This window comes from Arachis hypogaea, chromosome 6 (genome assembly GCF_003086295.3).
Source record: "Arachis hypogaea cultivar Tifrunner chromosome 6, arahy.Tifrunner.gnm2.J5K5, whole genome shotgun sequence".
Lineage (NCBI taxonomy): Eukaryota > Viridiplantae > Streptophyta > Magnoliopsida > Fabales > Fabaceae > Arachis > Arachis hypogaea.
In genome coordinates this window covers 99,573,785-99,595,531 of record NC_092041.1, presented here as the reverse complement: position 1 = coordinate 99,595,531, position 21,747 = coordinate 99,573,785, and the positions used below count along the sequence as shown (strand labels likewise).

The 21,747-nt window shown below is 35.5% G+C and overlaps 1 protein-coding gene, 1 long non-coding RNA gene and 1 pseudogene across 7 annotated transcripts; 2 read left to right on the top strand and 1 right to left on the bottom strand.

Moving 5' to 3' along the window:
- The first annotated feature begins 2,272 nt into the window (after positions 1 to 2,272).
- LOC114924066 (pentatricopeptide repeat-containing protein At2g22410, mitochondrial) lies at positions 2,273 to 8,857 on the top strand. 6 transcript variants are annotated; one of them, XM_072197382.1, is made up of 6 exons: positions 2,330 to 2,718; positions 5,507 to 6,148; positions 6,466 to 6,572; positions 6,684 to 7,461; positions 7,580 to 7,659; positions 8,383 to 8,857. In XM_072197382.1, the coding sequence occupies exons 3-4, from the start codon at positions 6,570 to 6,572 to the stop codon at positions 7,452 to 7,454; spliced, it is 774 nt and encodes a 257-aa protein (XP_072053483.1). In that variant the 5' UTR covers positions 2,330 to 2,718; positions 5,507 to 6,148; positions 6,466 to 6,569; the 3' UTR covers positions 7,455 to 7,461; positions 7,580 to 7,659; positions 8,383 to 8,857. The 6 variants fall into 6 exon arrangements, with proteins under 6 accessions (XP_072053482.1, XP_029143478.1, XP_072053484.1 ...); XM_072197381.1 differs by lacking the exon at positions 5,507 to 6,148 and having other exon boundaries at positions 2,273 to 2,718; XM_029287645.2 differs by lacking the exons at positions 5,507 to 6,148; positions 7,580 to 7,659 and having other exon boundaries at positions 2,273 to 2,718.
- Positions 8,858 to 9,384: 527 nt separating this feature from the next.
- The window catches only part of LOC112805791 (probable leucine-rich repeat receptor-like protein kinase At1g35710), a 49,179-nt pseudogene continuing 36,816 nt past the window's right edge, over positions 9,385 to 21,747 (top strand).
- On the bottom strand, positions 16,983 to 18,724 carry LOC114924190 (uncharacterized). Its single transcript, XR_003810992.2, has 6 exons — positions 18,455 to 18,724; positions 18,218 to 18,276; positions 17,821 to 17,923; positions 17,680 to 17,743; positions 17,450 to 17,583; positions 16,983 to 17,189 (listed from the first exon to the last, which is right to left on the bottom strand). It is a non-coding gene; the product is annotated as an uncharacterized lncRNA (long non-coding RNA).

The following is a 21,747-nucleotide window of genomic DNA, read 5'->3' as shown; positions in this document are numbered from 1 at the left end:
AATGGACTGAGACTGAATTGAATTCAATTGAATTGATAATATGTAACTGTGAGTAATTTTGAGTGTCAGTAATTATGAGTACCTTTTCGGTTCGGTAAGTACTAAAGAGATAGTTCATCACTTTCATGTTTTCGGTTCGGTCCGCGGAAAGGAGTCTAACAAAAATTAGACCAATATGTTCTGTTTTCTTCCCTAAACACTATATAATTGTTTCACCATAATTAAGATTTCGGTTCACCATAACAAAGATTTTGGTTCAGCATGAGTACTGTGTTCGGTTCATTCTGCACTATTCAAAACTCTTCTTCCTCACCTTCTACTACTTCTTCACCAGAGAGAGAAGGAGGAAAAGACAAAAAAATACAGCAGCAACAACAACAAAAGAACGACGATAGGATTTCAGGGTTTAGGGTTTTAGGTTTTAGGGTTTAGGGTTTATGGGTTTAGGGTTCAGTGTACAAAGGTTTAATGTGTTTCAAACTTTTGGTTCGCCCCGTGTATTAATTTATGTTCACCGTGTTCATGGTTGAAAGTTTAGAGTTTAGGGGTCTAGGGTTCAGGGTTCAGGGTTCAGGGTTTTAGGGGTTTATGGTTTATGGTAGGGTTCAGGGTTTAGGGTTTAGGGTTTAGTGTTTAGCATTTAGGGTTCAAAGTTCAGTGTTCAGGGTTCGGGTTCAGGGTTTATGGTTTAGCGTTCAGGGTTCAAGGTTTAGGATTTAGGGTTTAGGTTTTAGGGTGTAGGATTTAGGGTTTAGGTTTTAGGGTTTTAGGGATTTAGGGTTTATGGGTTCAGGATTCAGTGTTCAGGGTTCTGGTTTTAGTGTTTAGGGTTTAGGGTTTAAGGATCAGTATTTAGGGGCTCATAATTTTTTGGTAAACAGGAGAGCGATTTGGATTACTCTTCTGAAACGAATCTAACTGACAAAGTTTGGATTATTCAATTTTGAATCGAATTGAATGGAATGCAATTGCTAATTTGAATTGAATTAAATGGACGGAAGTGTACTGAATTGAATTGAATTGAATTGATAATATGTAAATTGTAGGTAGAGTTATTTGAATTTAATTTTATATAATGGATTATGTTTCGTTCACTCAATACTATACAATTATATTGTTTTCAATTCACCATGAGTATTATGTTCGGTTCATTCTGTAGAAAGCTGTTTGAATTTGATTTTATATAATGGATTATGTTTCGTTCACTCAGTACTATATAATTGTATTGTTTTCGGTTCACCATAACTAAGATTTCGGTTCACCATGAGTACTGTGTTCGGTTCATTCTGCACTATATAAAACTCTTCTTCCTCACCTTCTACTGCTTCTTCACCAGAGAGAAGGAGGAAAAGACAAAAAATACAGCAGCAACAACAACAAAAGAATGACGATAAGGAGAACACGTGAAGAAGAAAGAATGCGAAAAAGGAGGAGAAGGAGGAACGCGAAGAAGAAGGCGAAGAAGAAGAAGAAGAAGAAGACGCTCCATGCGTAAACGAGCGTGAGAAGAAGAAGAAGAAGAAGAAGTGCGGGATAAGAAGAAGAAGCGTGTGGGAGAAGAAGCGTTGGAAGATTTCGTGTGTATTGGGCGCGTATATTTCACGTTTCATTTAATGGTATTGATTTTTTTGTGTTGGGCCAACTTGATTACATGGTTACATGGATGTGTAGCATCTCCGTAAAAAAAAAATTACTAAAATAGTACTACGTTACAATTCTAATCATCCACAATATGTGTATCAAAATACAAAAAAAAATGATCTTTAAAAATTAATATTGTACCTGTAAATATGATGTTATAGTTTTGAGATACAAAAATATTTTTCCTTCTTTCAGTATAATGCATAAATAAATACTTTTTATTCGTTCACGTATGAATGGTTCTATAACCAAATCTATGCAAGGGTTTGCAGAATTTTGTTATAAAAATTCTATATTTTGCTAAAAAAAATACATTACCATATAATTACTGAGATTATTCTCCTGAAGTGATTCACATAAGTCAGAATGAAATACAAACAAAAAAGAAGACCGTTGGTTATTCCGAGACTCAGAAGTGACAACCAGTGTTGTTAGAATCGGACCGACCCATCCGGTCGGATAAAAAAATCGGCAAACCCGTCACAAGGTTGGTCTTGATTGAGTAATCTGATCGTAAAAAAATGGTATGGCTTAGTTGGACCGTCCGGTTTTGATAAAAATCGGAGAACCGACGGATTTGAAACCCGGACCGTTTTTTCAGGAAAAAAAAAGGAAAGAAACCCTACCCAAGCACCCAAACCCAGTAACCCTTCTCGAAGCAACCAGCCCCCAGCCCCCAGCCCCCAGCCCCCACCCCCCCGGTTCCCCTTCCCCCACCCCCCTCTTTCTCTCAAATCTCAATCTCACTGAGTGCTCTTCCTCTCACCCTCAAAAAAACCATCCGCTGACCGCCACCGCACGGCTGCTGCCACCTCGCCGGCTCCTTTGCCTCGGCTCTCCGGCTCCTGTGCATCACCTTCACTGCGTCTTCGCCTCTGCCTCTCCGTCTGCGTCGCCGTCGTGCTTGGTCTCCCTCTTCTCTGCTCGTTGTCTCGTGTGCGTCTCTCGTCATCATCAGTCTCCGCACGATCGCCGTCTCTCGTCTTGTTGCTGCTGCTTCCCCTATCCAGTCTCTGCTTCGCCGTGCTTGGTCTCCCTCTTCTCTGCCTGCGTTCTGCCTTCACATCACATCATCAGGTAAGCTTTTTAATTTTTTTTAGTTATTCGGTTACTGGATTGTAATCTGTTTAACGGATTAATTGATTAACTGATCAGTTGATTCTTGATTTTTGTTGATTATAATTTGTTGATTCTTGGCAGATTATTCAAGTTTTGTTGATACATTGGAATATATGTAGTGTAATATATGTAGGTTTAGTGGCTGTTTGATGCTTTTTTTTTTTTTTGCTGATGATTGGTGTTTAGCGTTGATTTGTTGCTGTTTTTATATTAGTGTGGTGAATTGAGATGCTGTTCTTATATTGTTGGTGTTGTTTTTTATATTGTTCTATGAATTTATATTGTTGGATAGTGGATAGGTTCTGTGAATTTGAGTTACTGCTTTGTTTATATTGTTTTGGATAGTGGATAGGTTCTGGAAATGTATATTGTTATGCTCATGTTTATTTTGTTGCATAATCTTTGATGGCTTGGTTTTGTTTGCAGGGGTTTAAACTAGGAGTATTTGGCACTTCTCAATTCTAAGCTTTATGTTTAAAAGTTTAAACTTTTGAAACTTTATTGCATTCTTTTATCCCTTTTATCTGCAACATACGACTTTGACAAATAATGATTTGGTGGAATTAGGTCATATTCTGTGCATGAAGGGTTTATGATTATACTTTTGAAAATTCTAGTCACAATTGTCTTTTATGGGAAGCAATAAAAACAAGTCTCAAATTAGTTATTTTTAGAAATTGAGACAATTGTTATTAAAATGTTAGTGACAATATGTATTTCAAATTTTAATTTTAAGTTTTTGATTATTTTATAATTTTTATTTACGTGAGACCGAATCAACCGGTTGAACCAATGATCCAGTGATCCAGTAGTTTGACCGGTTCGATTCCCGCTTCGGTTCTAACAACTATGGTGGCGACTTGTTCTGCCGATAACCCATGTCTCAATTATAAGAAAGTTGTGTTCTTTTTCTGTTTTTCTTATCAAAAGGGGTTCTAATGCATAGTACATGTATAGTAATTCATTGCATTATTCACTTTAGCTTTTTTATTGGACTATGTTGTTATGTTTTTGTTTTGTTTTTCCTTCGATCTTAAACCATTGTTGATGTTGTTGTTGTTGTTGATAATGCCTGCATATGTTTTTGACATCTTAATTTTAGCTTTCCTTGTGATTCATATTTGTTGTTGATTGTTCCTACGGTTTATGTCAAAAGTGTTGTGTACTGAAGTTTGTCATCTACCATGTTCATGTAAGTGACAATAGTTTTTGGCTACATTCTTAAGAAGCAGGGGAAATTTCAGCCATGCTCTTTCTTTATGTCAGCAAACTCAGATCATTGTCTTCTTTGATCCCAGCCGAATTTTTAGGCTTTTGTTCTTGTTTACATACTCGCTCATTGTTGCCCTATGCCAAACACATCAATTGGAACACAACCCACAGTTTTGTTCAAAGAAACCCACTTATTTCTCTCTTAGAAATATGTAAATCCTTGGTTCAGTTAAAGCATCCTTGGTTCAGTTAAAGCAAATTCAAGCTCAAATGACCTTAACAGGCTTAATAGACAATAGCTTTGCTGCAAGTCGCCTTGTTGCTTTCTGCGCTCTCTCAGAATCTCAAACCCTTGGATATTGCACAAAAATTTTATATCATACAAACGAACCAAATGTCTTTTCTTGGAACACGACAATTAGGGGATATATAGAAAGTGGAGACTTAGATGGAGCACTTGTTTTGTACAAGAAAATGTTGCAGTATGATGGGTTGAAGCCAGATAATCATACTTATCCGTTATTGCTTAAAGCATGTTCTTCTCCTTCTCTAAATTGTGTAGGTCATACTATATTTGGACATGTATTAAAGTTTGGGTTCGAATTTAACTTATTTGTGCACAATGCATTAATCTCTATGCTACTGTCCTATGGGAACTTAGAGGCAGCATATGATGTGTTCAATAGAGGATGTGTGAGGGACCTGGTAACTTGGAATGCGATGATTACGGGATGTGTTAGAAGAGGACTGGAGATTGAGGCTATAAAACTCTATCGGGAAATGGAGGTTGAGAAGGTGAAACCAAATGAGATTACAATGATTGGGTTGGTTTGTTCTTGTTCTCGGTTACATGATTTGAATCTTGGTAGAGAATTTCATCGTTACATCAAAGAACACAAGCTTGAGTTGACAGTTCCACTTATTAATGCACTTATGGACATGTATGTGAAGTGTGGAGACGTATTGGCTGCACAAGTTTTATTCGATAACATGGCACAGAAGATCATTGTTTCATGGACTACAATGGTTCTTGGATATGCCAGATTCAGTTATCTTGATATTGCTAGGAAAATTTTATATAAAGTTCCAGAGAAGAGTGTTGTTCCTTGGAATGCAATCATCAGTGGCTGTGTTCAAACCAAGCATAGTAAGGAGGCATTGACTTTATTCCATGAAATGCAAATTAATAATATAGAGCCTGACAAAGTGACCATGATCAACTGCTTGTGTGCATGTTCACAACTAGGAACACTTGATGTTGGAATATGGATTCACCATTATATTGAAAGAAAAAATCTTTCTGTAGACGTCACCTTGGGAACTGCTCTAGTTGACATGTATGCCAAGTGCGGGAATATTGACAGGGCTCTCCAGGTTTTTCAAGAGCTTCCTCAAAGAAATTGTTTGACCTGGACAACTATTATTTGCGGTTTAGCATTTAATGGGAATTCTCGTGATGCTATATACTATTTCTCAGAAATAATTCGTATTGGATTGATGCCTGATGAGATCTCCTTTCTTGGTGTCTTATCAGCTTGTTGCCATGGAGGTTTAGTTGAAGAAGGCCGCAAATATTTTTCTCAAATGAGCTCCAAATTCAATATATTCCCTAAGTTCAAACACTACTCTTGCATGGTGGATCTTCTAGGAAGGGCTGGTCATCTGGAGGATGCTGAAGAGCTTATCCGAAATATGCCTATAGAAGCGGATGCTGCGGTGTGGGGTGCTTTATTCTTTGCTTGTCGTGTTCATGGCAATGTTCTGATTGGGGAGAGGGCAGCTATGAAGCTCCTTGAGATGGATCCTCAAGATAGTGGGAATTATGTTCTCCTTGCTAGCATGTACAGTGAAGCGAAAATGTGGAAGGAGGCAAGGAGTGCAAGGAAACTAATGAAGGAAAGAGGGGTAGATAAGCTTCCTGGTTGCAGCTCCATTGAAATCAATGGCATTGTTCATGAGTTTGTGGTAAAGGATGCATTACATCCAGAGTCTGAAATGATTTATGAAAGCCTGATTTCTTTGACAAAGCAACTGGAGCTTCTTGAAGTTACATCCACAGTTCCAGCTTCTGGAGATAATCTTTCCTTCTAAACTAGCCTACTTACTTGGTGTACCTCTGCCAACATCTCATAAAATCATGTATCTGGACCTCAACGCTACATGAATTTAACATAAGGTGCATTATGGCACACTGTCAAAGTTTGAAGTGTTGGACTCTACTAATGACTTTTTTCCTAGTTTCTCCTATATTCTGTGGGAAGACAAGATCAAGTTAAAGAAATTTAAGTGCTTATGTGATATATAAAACACTTGCTCTTATATATATATTGCTATTATGTTTTGTATTATTAATATACAGAATCAACAATACCTAAATAATATCGGTTTAAGACATTTGCAGAAATTATATTGTTGACACTTGACACTTATTTGCTTGTTTCTCCTACTTCTTTATGCTTCTTGTTTCTAATAGTTCCGCAATTTTGGGTTCAGGGCTTAGGAGTCCAGAAGAAGCTGACATGGTAATTTTGCCTGACATTGAGGAGAGCAATTGAGAACTGGATTCGATTCAAGATCTTGTATATCAATGCGCTGAAATGGTAAGGCAGCAGAAGTGTTTTATTGCGACTATTTCCCCACATCTCCCTTCACCTTTGAATTACATTGAACCATTGATGTTTACACTAACAACAATTTTCTGCTATAAATAGACTTCATACAAGGAGAATAGAACTGCCCAAATTCGGCTTGTGAGTTCACATAACGAGGTTTATGAACCATGTGATGATTCTTTTGCGCTGGTTGACGCTCTTCTTGCCGATCGCTCTAACTTATTGGAACATAGTCCTACAATGTGTATGGAGATTGGCTGTGGCAGCGGATATGTCATTACTTCCCTTGCTCTTATTCTTGGACCTGAAAGAGGTGGCGTCAACTATATCGCAACTGACATAAACCCAAATGCAGTTAAGGTGACCCATGAGACATTGGACGCACACGGGGTTGACGCAGAGTTGATATTAACAGATATTGCATCTGGGCTAGAGAACCGTCTAGCTGGTTTGGTTGATGTCATGGTTGTAAACCCTCCTTACGTACCTACTCCCGAAGATGAAGTCGGCGCTGAAGGTATTATCTCTTCTTGGGCTGGAGGGGAAAATGGAAGGAGAGTAATTGATCGGGTTCTGCCTGTTGCAGACCATCTTTTGTCCGAAAAAGGATGGTTGTACATGGTCACCTTGACGGCAAACAATCCGTCTGAGATATGCCTGCAAATGAAGAAAAAAGGGTATGCTTCTAAGATTATCATTCAAAGATCGACAGAGGAAGAAAGTCTACATATAATTAAGTTCTGGCGGGATTCCGATACTACAGTAGATGAGGTAACAGACCAATCCCTTATTGGGTTCCTGGGCTCCTTGCTTTCACAAATTCCTCTATTTTCTCTCTGGAGAGGCAGCACTAGTAACGATAACTGCTGATTAGAAGGTAATCAATTGTTATTATTTATTCGATATCTTTTTGCTATTTAAACATGAATGTCTTGCTATACCTTGTCTATTCAAAATCCTATAATAAATCCAGTAAATAATCATTGCTTTGCTAGGTGGAGTTAGACATATGGATCAACTGAGGCTAGTGGACTCTGTCAAAGACCAAATTTTAAGAGAAAGCATTTAAAGCAAGGTTTTTTATAGGCTTGCCATGGTTCTTCCTTTGTTCTTTCCCTTTCAATTGTAGTGTGTTCTGCTTGATCCAATTTTCTCACAAGAGCCTCAATTTTTTTTTCTCAATTGAGCAATTTATCACAGGCCAGTTTCTATCGTTGTCACTTCACTAGTTGCAATTTTTTTCGAGTTCATTCATTTCTGATGTTATCATTTCTTTTCTTCTTAATTCACGGATCACCAATTGGTTCTGCTCATATCTTTTGCTCCTTTGGACTTCATTTCCCAAAATTTACTACCATAAAACACTGCTGATCTTATAAGCTTAGACTGAATTTTTCTTTTGACTTCACTTATGATTTGTATTTATATTTGCATTTGCTATTGCATGCAAATATTTTTTTTTCAATCGGAAAAGTGATTTCTTTTCTGTTAGTAAAATGCAAAAATACGCACTTTTAAATACATGACTTCCTGTTTTTACTTTAGTTTTTACAAGCTAATTTTGAAAAGCGATCCTTTAAATAGTTTAAAAAATACTCCTAACTTTTAAAAGCTGCAAGTACAGGTATATCATCTTTTTTATTTATCAATTACAAAATTAGATGCTCGTACTTTTGAAAAGGACAATTTTCTTTTTAAAAAGTTTTTCCAAACCAAGTTTTAATCTAATCAGCGGACATTATGTGTCCTTGTTTGTTTCATTTTATCTATTTGTGGCTTTTTTCTTTTTTCCCTACAGGGATGAGTTAAAATTTAGCATATCATGGGGGTTCGGCTATATTTTTATGTTGGTTGCCGAAGACCTAACACAACCTTCCTCCTTTATCCGGGTTTGGGACCGGCTATGTACCGCAAGTGTAACATAGGCGGAGTTGGATGAGTTAAAATTTAGCATATTGTCCTAAAATTGGAGTATACTACAGGATGAAGGACAGAGGTTGCAAATTCATTAAGGAGAACACACCATAATTATCAGTTATAGATGGATGAATTTGCTCAAGATCCAGTTCTATTAAGTAATTATAAATATTTTGGTAGAATCACATTTTAACTTCCAATTAATGTATTATTACATAGTTTTATATAACTTTTTTTTTTCAAATTTCAACTGATGCATAATGTTGTTAAAGTGACTTAACAAGAAATTGCAGGAAAAGATAGAATAACAGTCAGAGTCAAGCTAAACATTTTCTCATAGAGATTCTATATCCCCATCTCAGACGTTCTTCATATTTTCTTTTCAATTTTGTTTATCAAATCAATATGAAGCCCGTTTTGGTAACTCAACTTTATTAGCTTTATGACTAACTTTATCCATGAACTGGAAATAAATTTGATGCGTAATGTGAGGAATGGACAAAGTAAGAGTCAGAGCTTGTAGGAAATGGTATTTAAGAGTTTAAGATAGTTAAAATAAGTTATTCCTCTTTGGCAAATGGCAACCTATTTTTTTTTCCTTTTTTCTTTTTGGTTTTTTGAAGTATCTCCAAGCATACATCAAGAACTAATTCCACATGGATTTGAGCTTCAATTAAGATTCTGTCTTTAGATTGTTGTATATATATTAATGATAACTAATTAATAACTATAAATCACAAAATATACTGATATTCTAAGACTACTGTTTTCCGCAATGAAGCCGTGTTTGTGCATGCATCGTATTGGTATATAAACATACACACTAACTCATTGTATGTACAAGAGCCTCTTCTTTCAATTTGAGAACAAAACAATATATAAAATGGTGGCAAAATGTAGTAACTATGCTTTACTTATTACAGCAGTGGTGCTTTTGTTTTCTACCACAGGCTCTTATAGGATATTTCCACCAAAGCACCCAACCTCATTACCGTGGAGCCGCCTTCGTCTTCCTTCAATAATTCGGAAAGACAGTCAGAGTGGTTGGTGGGGTAGTCATCACGCCAATGGCTCAAACCGTTGCAAATGGAGGGGCATCAACTGCGACAATGCTGGAAGTGTTGTAGGGATTTACGGATGGGAATTGAATTACGAGTCCAAATTATTGCGGCTACAGGCCTTGAACTTCACGGCCTTCCCCAATTTGGTTTTTCTGAACCTATAGAATGGGACTTACAACAAGCATTTTTAAAAAAATTGGTACTCTCACAAAACTTTCTTATATATGTTGTTTTGTCGAATAATAGTTTTCATAATAAGGTGCATTCAACACTTTCAAACTTCACTCAACTTGAGTTCTTTTATGTTTTTTTCAATTCTCTTAGTAGCATCATTCTTTCTATTTTTGGTCTATTGAAAAATTTGATATATCTCAAGTTAGATTCAAATCAAATTAAAGGTCCCATATCACTACAAATACGGAATTTGAATAATCTTATATCATTGAATTTTTCATATAAGTTACTCAATGGTTCAATTCCTATTACCTTTGGACAATAAAAAAATTTGACATATCTCTACTTAGATTCAAATCAAATTGAAAGACATATACCAATAGAAATAGAAAATTTAAAACAATTACAAATATTAAATCTTTCATTATACATATAATTCTATCAATAAATGATTCCATTTTTTCAGAGTTTCAAAATTTGATCAACCTACACATTTTGTATCTTTCTCATAATATGATATCTGGTATTATACTACCTAAGATGTCTCAGCTCATGAATTTGGTCTCTTTTCATATTTTTAACAATCAATTTGGTGGAAACATACAATCAGAGATAAGAAATCTTGATTCCACCTATCTAATAACAAATTAGAATCATTGATCTCATCTTCGATACTAAACTGTTTCATGAGTTTTGTTATGTGAAAATATTTTTTCAAAAATCGGTTATATTGATAAACTTGACATGAGCTACAATTTTTTCAATGGTAGTGTACTCTTTTTGTCCATTAATGATAATTTTTATATTTCTTGAAGAGAATTTTCTTTATCAAGTTTGGATCTTAACTACAATAATCTTACAGGTACCTTACCTATAGAACTTACAACTATATCTCATATAAATTTGTCATTTAACTTTTTTGAGTGTTCACAAGGCTGCAAAGATTTTCATGTAAAATTATTAATTGGTAATATTCCAAAGTTTATCAACTCTTCCGTTCAAGTTCAAAAAATCAACAAACCAAGAAACCTAATTGTAATTGCTCTTCCCATCAGTTGTTGCTTCCTAATTATCATTTTTGTGGGCATATTATGTTATACTTGATGCACCAACAAAGTTAAATTTGAACAAACTTAAAAAAAGAATGGAGACTTGTTTTTCACATAAAACTATGATAGAAAAATTGCATTTAAAGACATTGAAGCAACACAAAATTTTGATATCAGATACTGCATAGGAACTAACGCTTATTGCAGTGTGTACAAAACCCTACTTTCAAGTGGCAAAATCGTTGCATTGAAAAAACTTCACCTAAGAGAGTCACAAAATCCATCTTTTGACAAGAGCTTCCATAATAAGGTTAAGATGTTATCACAAATTCGTCATAGAAATATTATCAAGCTTCATGGATTTTGTCTCTACAATCGATACATGTTTTTGGTATACAAATACATAAAAAGAAAAAGCTTATTTTATGCGTTAAGAATGGATGATGTAGTAACCAAGAGAGAAAGAAAAAAAAAAGTAAAAAGGACGAGCACATGGGGGCACATGCCCCCACTTCAATATTCCTTGTCCCCCTTTCTGTCTTTTTTTTTTCATTTCTTCCCAAAAACAAAATTTAAAACCCTCTCTTCTTTTTCCTTTCCAATTACATTTCCTTATCTCTTTCTTATCTCTTCTTTTTGCAACTAATCACCCAATATCATCAAACTCACCTTCATAATCTTACTTCTTTTTTCTTCTCTACTCTATTTCTATTTATTCAAAATCTCATTTTTTCAAACTTCTAAATCATGAAATTTCAACTTAATGATTGGAGGAAGCATTCAACTTTTGAGTTCTAGTTATTATTGAGACTTCAAGATAATTCTGACTCAATAATTAGCTATATTTCCAATTTTTGTCATCTCTATATTAATGGATATGCATAAATCTGAATTAGAGTTATTAGGGTTAGAAAATTTGGGGCTTCTGTCAAATTGAGTAAGATTTTATTAATTGATAACATTGTTAGCTTACAAATATTATTAGTGTCATATTTCTTGAGTTGTAAAGTTATTAGAGATCAATTGGTAGCTCGGTGGCGTGCTCAGAGTTGCTTCCAATTCTTTAGAACCAAGTTGTGAGTGGATATTATGTCTATAATTATTTTTAAGTGTATTATTATCAACATTTAAATTGAATCGTTATTTTTAGAGTTTGAAGATATTTGATTATTGTGACTTTGAATTTTTGAAATAAATATTGACGCCGGGACGTCGCTTGGGTCACCAACCTTGGCGAGGTTAGCAACCCCACTATGGTGAAAATAGCCATAAACACACCTTGGTTGGTTAAGCGATGCACCTCTTACTCTCAAAGAGTCTAGAAAAAAATAAGCACACAACTTATTTCATATTCAAATCAACTTCAACTCTATTTCATAAATAAAAGGTACATGAGCTATTTATACTAGTGGGAGAAAAAAAGCCTTCATAATTTGGACTATGTGGGACTAATACATAACACAAAATTCACTATTCTAAACAATATGGTACTTGTATTTCCCTTATTGCAATTAACTAATATAATTAACCTACTAACTCTACTTGCTCCCGCATCATTCTCCCTGGGTTGGAAAGAACTCTTGCGTGAAAAGACTTGTGACAGATGATCTCATTGATGAATCCACACCAAAAGATCTTATTGATGACTCCACACCAAAGACTCGCACTCACAAATCAGATAAATTTTACAAGATTCGTGGTAACAGACGATCTTATTGACGAATCTATACCAAAATATTCCATTAGCAAATCCACACCAAAAGATTCTATTAGCGAATCCACGCCAAAAATCTGCACCCACAAATCAAATAAAATTCTACTAAAGTAAGGTGAAGGCCGCAAGGACCGACCTTGCTCTGATACCAAACTGACGTCGGGACGTCGCATGGGTCACCAATCTTGGCGAGGTTAGCAACCCTACTATGGTAAAAATAGCCATAAACCCACCTTGGTTGGCTAAGCCAAGGATGCACCTCTTACTCTCAAAGAGCCTAGAGAAAAATAAGCATACAGCTTATTTCATATTCAAATCAACTTCAACTCTATTTCATAAATAAAAGCTACATGAGTTATTTATACTAGTGGAAGAAGAAAAATACTTCATAGCTTGGACGATGTGGGACTAATACAAAACACAAAGTTCACTATTCTAAACAATATGGGACTTGCATTCCCTTATTGCAATTAACTAATATAATTAACTTACTAACTCTACTTGCTCTCGCGTCAAATATTGATTTGTGAAAAACTCAAAATTTTATAAAAATACACACGAGATGATATTTATATATTTTGTAAAGCATACATATTTTTTTACTTGACTTTATTAAACTTTGATTAAATTTTAGTATGCATTCTTATATATATTTGATTTATTATGAAATTTATTAATATGTTATAAGTATTAGAAATTGTTATAAGTGATTTGGTTTGGATTGGTTTGGGAGACTCTGACTAGAAAATCGTAGTTAACAACGGTTATAACATTAACTTAGATGCCTCTAACTCAGACCTCAGCTAGCTGAAGCGTTGCTAGCCCAACGTGTAGGCCACATGTTGGATCTGTTATACCGTACAAACACACTAGAGGGAAGAACTACCCTTAGAAATGGATCTGTCCTAAGTGTGTAATATTTGATTTGATTTGGCTTCTGGAATGAGAACTCCCATTTCAGTTCATCTGCTTAACTATTTATCTATTTGTTTACATAATTAATTAATATAAATTTCTCATCTCTCAAAAAGAAATATAACTTTTAAGGTAAATTTTGTATTGTTTCGTGTGGGTTATAGATATAATGTTTGCTCTATAAGTTGCAAAACTCACCCTATTATATTCCCATATTTTTCAGATACAAGTGTCATTCCAGGTTCCATTCCACCCATCCCACAATAGATCTTATTTATTTTAGTGAGTCCTTCTTCTTTTCAAGTGGTATGTGATATGTAATGGAACCTTCATGCAAAAATCTAGAGTTTGTCAATGCTCCATATGTCACAAGCAGGGTCCTCATATGGGATATGTTATTTTGGATCTCGAACTGTTTAGATAGTAATTATGACTTGGTTATGTAAAATGTATGAATTTAACTATATACTTTAGTTATCAACTTAATATATATGATGCGACTTTTAACATGTTGGGTTATGGATATGATTGGAATATGTTGTTGTTGTTGTCCTTGAAAATGAATGTTTACTATTGATAAAGAAAGATAATATACATTTTGGTAAGATTCTAGGAATAGGAGAGATTCTGTCTGTTTTTCTAAAAATTTGGTCGTTTGGCTTACTAAGGGACTTGTCCCTTGAACATCAGTCATAGCTTGGTTCGGGCCATGATAAAGTGATATCAGAGCCTTAGGTTTTTCTGTGTAATATGGAGCAAGTGTCCTTTAGAAAGATCACAATTGTACAAATAAAATCCAGTCCATTTTTACAAAGTGTGATGTTACTAGAGGCCTATGGGAAGTTGTCATTAATCCTTTGTTCTCATAATTCTTTCTATCTGTCCTATTATCTTTGAACCTAATATACATATGTCGTTTATGATTTAATCGCCTTACTTACTCAATAGGTGGAAGATGCCACCTATGAAAAGATGTAGTGGAGCTGTCTGTACTCCTGATACTGCTAAATCCAATAGGACAGTTCTTTTTCACTTAGAGCTCTTTGACGAAGACCAATGAGCCAAATGATAGATGATAGGTGCGGAGGAGAGATACCTCGCGAGAGAGTTCAAGAGAACCCCACAATAGGAGAGGCTTAAGTGGACTTAGCAGCTGAATTAAGGGGAATGAATCAAATCCTTAATGGGTATTATTGGTCCTAACAAATCAAAATAGGGACAAAGTGGGACTTCCTAATGTGCCAAATCCTCAGTCTCATAGAGTTCACCAATTGTTTGGGGATCAAGAGCCACTAATTAAGAAGTATTTGAAGTTAAATTTCTCCACTTTCAATGGAAATTCATTGGATGAATATCCATAATAATATCTAGAGGATGCAAAGAAAGCTATTCGGGCTCTCAAGTGCATCAAGAAATGGGCTGTTAAGTTAGTATCCTACAACTTGCATGGTTCAACAAGATATTGGTATGAATCTCTTCTTGAGAGCAAATAAGCAATTGGACTTCCTTCTCCTTCTTGGGAAGAGTTCACTGAAGAGTTTTTTGCTCAGTTTTATCCAGCTAACAAGCAAGCAGAGGATGCAATTGCCTTTGAAAAATTAAGACAAGAGAATATAACAATGACCAAGTATGCTAAGAAGTTTACTAGACTTTCTAAGAGTGCTCCATACTTGGTAAATTCAGAAGAGATGAAAGTTTGTCGGTTCGTTCGTGGGTTGGCAGAACATATGTTCACTACTCTTATGCCTGAAGTCAGCCGCATATTTTTTAAGGACGTCCTAAACTCTGCTTATGGAGTTGAAGCTAGAATAGTTTTGCGGAATTTTAGAATGTCCACACTGCACTGGGTCGTACCAAGTAATACCTTAGGTGAGTGAGGGTCGAATCCCACGAGGATTGATAGACTGAGCAACTATGGTCGAATGACTCACTTAGTCAGGCTATCAGAAAGTTGTGTTTTGAGGGTTATGAAACGCATTAAACAGGAATTCAAAAAGTAAGAAAGCAAATAATAAAAGTGAGGTGAAATCTATAGGAGAAAGTAGTTAAGGTTTCAGAGTTGTTTATTCATCCGGATTAAGTTTTCTTACCAACTATTCTAATCATGCAAGATTCATTTCATGGAAAACTGTAATTGACTAAACCCTAATGTCTTAGTGATTTAGTCTCCTCTAACCCAAATCAACCGCCAATATCTTGGTCATTTAATGTAGATTAGAGGGTTAAGTTCAATTCTAGTTTATGGCCATAGAAACTCTAATTATCCAAAGCTAAGAGGATTATATATCATGTATCCCGATTAGTTCAAGTAATTAACAATTTAGGAGGAATTTGCTTTCAAGCTGTTGTTCAAGCGAGATAACTCTGTCGAGAATCACAAGAACACATGTAGAATAAGGGTTATACTGTCGTTCTACCCAGATTCATAAGATGAAGATCAAAAGCAATCATTGAAACTGAATCAATAGATTAATTAAAATAGAAAAGAAATAGTCTTAATCCATAGAAATAAACAGAGCTCCTAACCTTAATCGAGGAGGTCTAGTAACTCATGACATACAGAGAAAACAAGGGTTCCGAAAAGTAAAACGTGCGGAAGTGAGAAGATTCCCATGAGGGGTGAATCTTTTCCCTTTTATATCTAACCTAATTTGATTTGAAAAGAAAGTAAAATAATAAAACTCAAAGCTAAAAGATTTTGTTTGTAAATAAAAATTATAAAAATAAAATATAAGATAACAACTAAGAGCTAAATCCACTAAAGATGCTCCTTTGATGAGATTTAACTTCGGATTGCCTGGCGCTAAATACCAGCTGGGTGTTTAGCACCCAAAGAGGGCAGAAACTCTTCTGAGTTCACTGGTTGCTAGCGCTAATTGCTAATTGGGCGTTTAGCGCCCAATGGGGGCAGCTTTGAAACTTCTCTTTTTTGTTTAAAACTCTACCAAATTGATCTGAATTTTACCTGAAATGAATAAAATACTAAAACAACTCAAAGTAGCATTAAAGGAGGATTTTAACACTAAAATATGATTAAACTCATTAAATTCTAACTAAATTCAACTAGAAAATAAGCAGAAAATGGGTATAAGATGCTCATGCATCAAATAGTGGAGAAAAATGCTTATAAGGATGTTGGTAAGAAGACCAAGATGAAGAGACAATTTTCTAGTGGATCCAGTTCAGGAGGATTTTAGTCTCATCATGGTAAGACTAATCAGCAAGGTTATTCGAGTTATCGAGCTCGTCCTCAAATATCCTTCGGTGGGGTTGCTTTTTCTGGATCTATTTCCATGAGTGTTTCGAGTCAAAGACCTTTTGTTGGGGGCACCTTTCAATATAGTGCACAAGATTCTAATCAGACAAGTCTAACTAAATTTTACTGCCAACAGTGTGAGATTTACTATTCCGATATATGCAAGGTTCTGAGAATTGAACCGGTCATCGAACCGCTTTAGATACTGGTTCACTGGTTCATAGGTTCAACCGGTTCGACCGTGGTTGAACCGAAAAAATCGTTTTATAATAAAATAATAAATAAAATATAAATAAATACATTAAAATATAATTATAGTCTAATGTAAACTTTAAAATATTATTCAAATTAAAAGTACTACATACATAAACTATAATCTCATTCAAATATAAATTCAAAAGTCAAATAACAAAACAACCAAACATAAAATGGCAACATCTTCAGATGCAACCTGGAGATCATCACTAGAAATTACTGCTTCTATACCAACTAATGGCAAGGTCATAAGCTCCTCGATACCTGCACAAATAACATGAGTTAACATTCAAAGGGAAAAGCAACATTGCATAGAAAAGCATGCAAAATGGCATGAAAAGAAACAAGGGTTCTACAAAAGAATGGATGGAAAAAAATTGAAAATGAAAATTTCACCAGCAAACAAAAAGGATGTACAGGAGGAAATAGTAAATCCCAGATACAAAAAAAGATTAATAAAAAAGAATTCACTGTTCCTGGAATATAAGATAACACAATCTTCTGTAAAATAGGGTAACCCTTACTTGGCTATATCCTTGAATTTATTAACAAGAAACAGCTTTGCTGCATCACACAATTGTTGGACTGTTTCTTGCTGAAGTATTGGTCAATGTACTACTATACATAAAATTTAATAACTGCATAAGAGCACCTTTTTCTGTAACAAGAAGAAAGAAACATGGAATTTGTAAAAAAAAAATTATTTGGGGGTACGCTCAATAAATAGGTACTATAAAGCTTTTATGTTTTATACCAAAGGCATTAATTTTCAGGGTGACATGTCTTTGTTCTGACTGCTTCGTCTCACTTGAAAAAAGCTGCAACACGTAAACAAATAGCTCTAAGCAGTTGAAAATATATTTAGCAAAATTAATCAGGACAAAAGAAAATCTACCTCGTAGAAATAGGGACTTTTAGCAGCCAAGATAGGGGAACTGATATGTAATGTTTTAACTCTCACAGAACAAAGTTTCAGTCTGCATCATCAGCTTCATCACCTACATTAGCAAAAACCAGAATTAAAAAAAATTGTAAATCAGTGCAGAACCAACAACTTCATTATTAAGTAGAACATATCTATTATCTAGTCAATAGGTAACTGTTATACTCTTTGTAAAACACTAATTTCTAGTTCCAGTTATACTCTTGTTTATATCAAACAATACATTTATATTGATTAATGTTCCACATTTCCAATTCCTATAAACACAATTTTAAACATACCACTAATGGATAAACTAGACACCATAGCAAGTCATCAACTGAAAGCAGATATATGGGAAGGAACTAACATATGGAAAGCCGAGGAAACCCTTGGGAACCATCCAAATGGCCCATTACATCTTTCAACCTGTAACAACCTAACACTTGTTATGCATGATTTCACAGATCAGTATATCATAGTTCATCAGTTCACACTTCAGCGACTTCAGTTCACAAAATCAAATAACTATTCAATCATACTCATCAGGGAGACAGAGACATGCAACAGTTATTCAATCAAATAATCATATCTAAAAAAAAATTACCTGGAAGCTCGAAGACACCTTCAACAGAGCATGCAACAGGGAGACAAAGACACCGAGTGACCAAGCAGTGGTGGAGTACCTTCGAAGGAACGAGGCTGCTGCGCAATGGAGGTGGCTGTTCGAAGGAACAACGGCGGCGGCACGAGGCGGTGGCTGGACGGAGGTGAGGGACGACCGAACGACAAGCTTGATGAGTCACAGAAGCCCTGTCGTGTGAGAGTCTGAGAGAGGCGTTCTCACTTCTGGAAGCTGGAAGCTCGACGAGATTGGGAATTTAGGATTGAATTAGGGATTTAGGGCTAAGCAGAGGTTGAAACGGCAACGTTTGGCTGCCCAGCCAAAAAACCGGCCGGGTCACGGTTCGGTTCGACCGACCGATTATCGGCCGGTTAATCGGTTCAATTCCGGTTTTTAGAATTTCCGGTTTTGCTTTTTGCCCGAGTCATTTTTATGTGCGGTTTGCGGTTCAATCGGTTCGACCGGCCGGTCCGAACCGGTTTTCAGAACCTTGGATATATGTTTCAAGGCCACTGGAACATATTTTGGTTGTGGTCAATCTGGTTATTTTAGGAGAGATTGTCCAAATCCTAGAGGAGGTTTCGTTTCAGGTATTACATGTCCTACAACACTGATTGCAAGAGTTTATACCAGTTCAGAATTCCACAAAATATATCCGTTGTTAGTATAGTCCATACCGATAGTCAATCCTTGAATCAAATTAAAATATGGTTTTGTTACATGCACAAACTCCAATGAAAAGTAATCGAAGTATTTAAACATCAGGTCATCTCACAAAGAATTGTAATGAAGTGAATAATTATTGGCTATGAAGGAACAATGGGGTTTGATTGATAAAGGGGCAAGAAGTTAAATGGGCAAGAATTTAAGACAAGAAAAGTAAATTTAGCAAGTAAAGGAAACAAGGAATAAAGAGAGACATCCTTGGCAAGATTTGAGAATATAGGCTTTCTATCCTAGTCAAACAATGATCAATTCATCCTATTTAGTCAACTCCAACAAATGGAAGAAGGTATCATGTCATCTTCACATAGGGAGAATGTCAAACAAGACTAATCAATCATATCACAATAATAAACAAGAATTTATCTTATTACGTCATCCCCAACGATGGAGGAATGTATCATGTTATCCTTGTACTCGAAAAAAGTCTAATAAGACTAGCTAATCTTAATCCAAAAGTCTTAGTCAACTTACTAATTGAATTAGCAAAAAAACTAATGTCAATAGAAACAATATTAGCTAACAATTCTAGATCACCAACATAGGTTTGGGTTTTCATGACTCAAGATAGTCTAATTACTCTTTCCAAGCCAAGAATGCTCAAAATCTACTCTAACATCCTACCAAGCATTTTGTCAAACACTTGGAAGCAGGGGCGAAGCTCGAACCTCTTTTAAGAGGGGGCTAACATGAAAAATACAACTAAATAGAGAACAAAAAATAAAATTAGGGAGGAACCAAATTATAAAATTAGAAGACTTTATATGTAAAATTTATTTATTTGGGAGGGCCATTGCCCTCTTTATATGTACTAAGCTTCGCCCCTGCTTGGAAGGCATAAAAGGAAAGCATAATAAATTACAAAGAATAATAAAATTTACCAACTACCAATTGCAAGAAAAGTAAAACTCACAACTCAAATCATCAATAAAAAGAACATCAAACATCAATTGCATTAATAGAAAATCCAAATCCAACAAGTGTTCATCAATCCTAAACAAAGAGTAATGAAAAGGGAAATTAACAATAGAGAACAAGAGATTTACATCATTAGAGCATGAAAATGTAGAAGAAACAAGATGAAAGCAAAGAATTAAACATGGATCTATGATGCAAATAACCTAGGAACCCTAATTCTAGAGAGAAGAGGGAGCTTCTCTCTCTAGAAAATAAGCTACATGATGCAAAAGCTCTAAACAATTGCTCCTCCTTTGCCCAAGCTTGAATTCTACATGAAATAGCATCAGAAATGAGTTGGATTGGGCCTAAAATGCTTCAGAAATCGCTTGCCACGAGTTGCTTTTAATGAGTCACGTGCAGCAACCGATGTGGACGCGTCATGCGCGTACGCATCCCTAGGCACCAAGCAACTATAACAAATTTTATATCATTTTGAAGCCCCAGATGTTAACTTTCCAACGCAATTAAAATCGTCTCATTTGGATCTCTGTAGCTCAAGTCATGGTCAATTGAGTGCGAAGAGGTCAGGGTTGACAGCTTTTACGGTTCCTTCATTTCTTCATGAGTTCTCCCACTTTGCATGCTTTTCCTTCATTCCTTCAATCCAATATTTGCCTTCTAAATCTGAAATCACTTAACAAATATATCAAGGCATCAAATGGAATTAAAGTGAATTAAATTTAGCTATATTAAGGCCTAAAAAGCATGTTTTCACACTTAAGCACGAATTTATGGAGGATTACAAAACCATGCTATTTCATTGAATAAATGTGAAAAAAGTTGATAAAATCCCCCAAAATAAGCACAAGATAAACCACAAAATTGGAGTTTATCAAACCTCCCCACATTTAAACTAAGCATGTCCTCATGCTAAACTCAAGAAAGAAGTAAAAGGTATCAACATTTATTCAATGTAAATGATGAGCGGATATTTTATACGCTTTTTGGGGGTAATTTCATGTAGATTTTAGTATATTTTAATTGGTTTTAGTAGAATATTATTAGTTTTTAGGCAAAAATCATATTTCTGGACTTTACTATGAGTTTGTATGTTTTTCTGTGATTTCAGGTATTTTCTGGCTGAAATTGAGGGAGCTGAGCAAAAATCTGAGTTAGGCTGAAAAAGGACTGCTGATGCTGTTGGATCCGGACCTCCCTGCACTCGGAATGGATTTTTTGGAGCTACAGGAGTCCAATTGGCACGCTCTTAACGGCGTTGGAAAGTAGACATCCAGAGCTTTCCAGCAATATATAATAGTCCATACTTTGCGCGAATATAGACGACGTAACTTGGCGTTGAACGCCAAGTACATGCTGCTGTCTGGAGTTAAACGCCAGAAAAACGTCATGATCCGGAGTTGAACGCCCAAAACACGTCATAACTTGGAGTTCAACTCCAAGAAAGGCCTCAACTCGTGGATAGCTTTAGTCTCAGCCCCAGCACACACCAAGTGGGCCCCAGAAGCGGATTTCTGCACCAATTATCTTAGTTTACTCATTTTCTGTAAACCTAGGTTACTAGTTCACTATTTAAACAACTTTTAGAGACTTATCTTGTACCTCATGACATTTTCAGATCTGAATTACATACT

Bases quoted from the DNA above. Each gene is read 5' to 3' on its own strand.
- LOC114924066 (XM_072197380.1), top strand. From the start codon at position 4,243: ATGACCTTAACAGGCTTAATAGACAATAGCTTTGCTGCAAGTCGCCTT.